We start from the raw sequence: 3200 nt of genomic DNA, 5'->3' as shown, positions 1-3200 counted from the left end.
TGTCCATGTGAGGCACATGTTGGCCAAGTGAGCCATGTATGGGGCCTGAGTAGAGACTATTTGTGTGTTCATATGAAGGTGTCATGCCTAGGCCATACATCTCATTTCAGGTCCTTGTGGGCTTCATGTACCAGGGCTGCCACATTCTGCTTCTTCCGATTCTTGATCCATGCCTTGCTTGTGAGAGTTGGTGAGATAGGGCTACTCTAAATTTTTCCTGTCCTTTGATTTGGCATGGCCTGATGCTTCTAGAGTGTGATGCACCTCAGCATGCTTGACTTTTTGACCTCTTCATGGCTACCTATCCTTTTCTATTGCCCTTTTTCACTTATTATGTACGCAATATAGCTACCTATTCTTTTATTAGCTTTTGAAGATGCTCAACTTTAACAAAATATAAAGGGTATGAGGTTACTACCTAATGACCTTGAAGAACCTAGACCTTGAAGCTTGCATTTGTAAAGTTATTCGGTAGTAGTACATGTGCCTCTCTAATAAGAGGAAGTACTCTCTAAGAGGAAGTATTGGGTTTGAATCTACCCTAATGGCATCTTAAACTCAATAGCATCTTAAATTCAATACCCTCTCTCGTCACAATTAAGAAAGAAAAATAAAGAAAAACAAAGAGGCAAAAAAGAAGAAAGTTGCTACAATGAGCCTCCATTTAAAAGAGGGTGGCTATGGTGCCCATTGAAGCTCTCAAATTTTAGCAATGGAGGAGAGGCGAGATGTATTTTGAGAGATGGAAGGTCAACCGAATGCAAAGAATTCATACAAAAAGGAGAGAGAGCAGGCAATTGATAGAGGTGCGGCAGCATGAGAGAATGATCGGCTTCTTGAAGGGTTATCATTTCTCTGTTTAGTGGAGCAAAAGGCGATGCCGTGCAAGGTTAAGAGAGGGTTTGGTAAGCGCTTCTACGATCGGCAGGATACAGCAGGTAGGAAAGCTAGCCGCCGGTAGTGAGCTGAGCTGCGCCGCCAGCGTCGGTACTTGTGGTGGCTGTTCATGTTACTACTCACACATGGTTTGCTTTTGTGCGTGTTTTGATTGTGTTGATGCATGGATTAGCGAAGGAGGTCCCCTACGAGGAGTTAGATCGGGCGACGAAAGGTTTCTCGACGCCAATCGGCGCGCCGGGAAGCTCAGTGTATAAGGGCCGGCTCTACGGTCGGGACATTGCAGTGAAATGCGGTCTGACAGCGTCGCGTTGCACGCTTGCCCACGAGATGAAAATGATGCAGCCAGTGCTTGCAGGCCACTCCAACCTCGTGCCCCTCCTCGGCTGGTGCAGGCATCATACTGAAGTTCTTCTCGTTTATGAGTACATGCCCAATGGCGACCTCGCCCACCACCTCCGCCACAACCACCAGCCTCTAACGTTCGAGCTCAGATACAGCGTCGTCTCCCAATTGGCGTCCGTCCTCACCTACCTCCACTACGACTCCCGCTACTCCCCCATCGTTCACAGAGACATCAAGCCCTCCAACGTCATGCTAGACCCGCAGTGGGACGCTCGATTGGGCGGCTGCGGCCTCGCCGTTCCGTTGCTCGCCGGCGGTGAAAGCTTATCGCATAGAATCGCCGGCTCTCCAGGTTACGTCGCCCCGGAGATTTTCGAGCCCAACTACAGGCCTCTCCCCTCTTCGGATGTCTATGGATTTGGCATCACAGTGCTTCAAATAGCAACGGGCGCCCTTCTGCCTGTTGGTAGCATCAGATCCCACGTCTGGGAGCTTTTCAAAGCCCGCCATGTTATCAAGGCGGCCGATGCCCGCTTGAAATCAGACCTAAATGCGGCAAAAATGACTCGATTACTCTTGCTCGCTCTTGCTTGCACTAGCACAGATCCGGAAGCACGCCCAACCATGCAAGAGGCTCTCCTCATTCTTTCAGGAACTTCTACACCTCCCCAACCTCGACCATGACCTCTATTGCCTCTTACAAAAGCACTACTTGTAGAGCCATTGCAGGCCACACAGTAGTTAAGGAGCTCCATTTTTTCACTTGGGGAAGAACTCACCTTCAACCCCCCTCCTTCTACAAGGACCCTTTGGTGTGTGTGGTTGCAACTTGCAAGTCCCACGTGCTCACTTTTGTGCCCTCCGGAACTCTAAGATTAGCCCGAGGAGAGGCAAATTTACACCTTGAAGAGCCAATCTCTCCTAGTAGCTTTGAAAGAAATTTTGATTTGGAAAGGAATCTTCTAATGAGACCTCATACATAAAAGTTGGGACCTAACATTAAATTTCAATCAAAAATATAATTGTTTTTGTCCATATTTCATTCCACATAAAGAGTTGGTTAGCTATTTTCATACTTAAGGCTGCAGGGGTACTCAACCCTTACAATGTTTATAACTTTTGTATCTTACATCACATGGACTTCTCTCTTTGAACATAAGAATTCATATATAATAGAGCTTAACTTGATTTATTGGGATTTTTTGGAGATGTTGTGTTAATTTCTATCATTATTTTATGGACTTCAAAATATATAGATATTTTTTGTATGCAAGATCATAGCAATTAAAAGCTCAATTTAAGAGATCCAACAATGATAAGATAGAGAAAGGTTAGTAGAATGTGGTAGGAAGGTAAACTTATGATTTTAACGATTCAATTTTCATGGATCCTAATTTAAAAAATTCATTCAATCTGTCTGAAGGCCTATTAGAGTTTAATAATTTAATCATAAAAAGTTCTAATATTAATGTAAGTTACTCCAAAATCATATTGTTTAGACTATTGGTAAAGATGAATTTATGAAAAAAGAAACAGATTAATATTGAGTAAAGGAAGATCACTCTTTAAGTATCCGAGAAGTATCCTAAGATGAATTTATGAAGAAAAGCGAAATAGATTAACATTGAGTAAAGGAAGGTCATTTTTTAAGTATCCTAAGGTAAAATCCACATATTGTGTCCACCATCATGTCCTTCCAAAGTATAAAACCAATCTTAGTTAGGTTTGGCCATCTAGGCTTGGTAATTTGCCAAACCTAGAGCTCATACCATTAGTTTTAGTATCCTATGCTTAGAGGACAAATGTACGTATGTGGAGAGTCCACATAAGCATCCTGCCACTTGACATATTGGCAAATACCATATCGCTATTGCCATCTTTGCATATACTACCCTTGCATATCACCTCCCATAGCATGCCAACCATGTCCTGCATGCATGCCCACATAGGCATTGCCA

General features: G+C 43.7%; 1 protein-coding gene across 1 annotated transcript; it reads left to right on the top strand.

Moving 5' to 3' along the window:
* The first annotated feature begins 877 nt into the window (after positions 1 to 877).
* LOC147621870 (L-type lectin-domain containing receptor kinase S.7-like) lies at positions 878 to 1926 on the top strand. Its single transcript, XM_086823514.1, has 2 exons — positions 878 to 938; positions 1070 to 1926. The coding sequence occupies exons 1-2, from the start codon at positions 878 to 880 to the stop codon at positions 1924 to 1926; spliced, it is 918 nt and encodes a 305-aa protein (XP_086679640.1).
* The last annotated feature ends 1274 nt before the right edge of the window (positions 1927 to 3200 follow it).

Source organism: Cibotium barometz, chromosome 29, assembly GCF_041138505.1.
Source record: "Cibotium barometz isolate CiBa-2024 chromosome 29, ASM4113850v1, whole genome shotgun sequence".
NCBI classification, from domain to species: Eukaryota; Viridiplantae; Streptophyta; class Polypodiopsida; order Cyatheales; family Cibotiaceae; genus Cibotium; species Cibotium barometz.
Note: the sequence above shows the minus strand (reverse complement) of the source record. Positions and strands in the feature narration are given on the sequence as shown.

What these genes read in the sequence shown, in the direction of transcription:
- LOC147621870 (XM_086823514.1), top strand. Translation starts at nt 878, where the DNA reads ATGCCGTGCAAGGTTAAGAGAGGGTTTGGTAAGCGCTTCTACGATCGG. An exon ending in CGATCGGCAGGATACAGCAG is followed by an intron (nt 939 to 1,069) that starts GTAGGAAAGCTA and finishes TGCATGGATTAG; the next exon opens with CGAAGGAGGTCCCCTACGAG.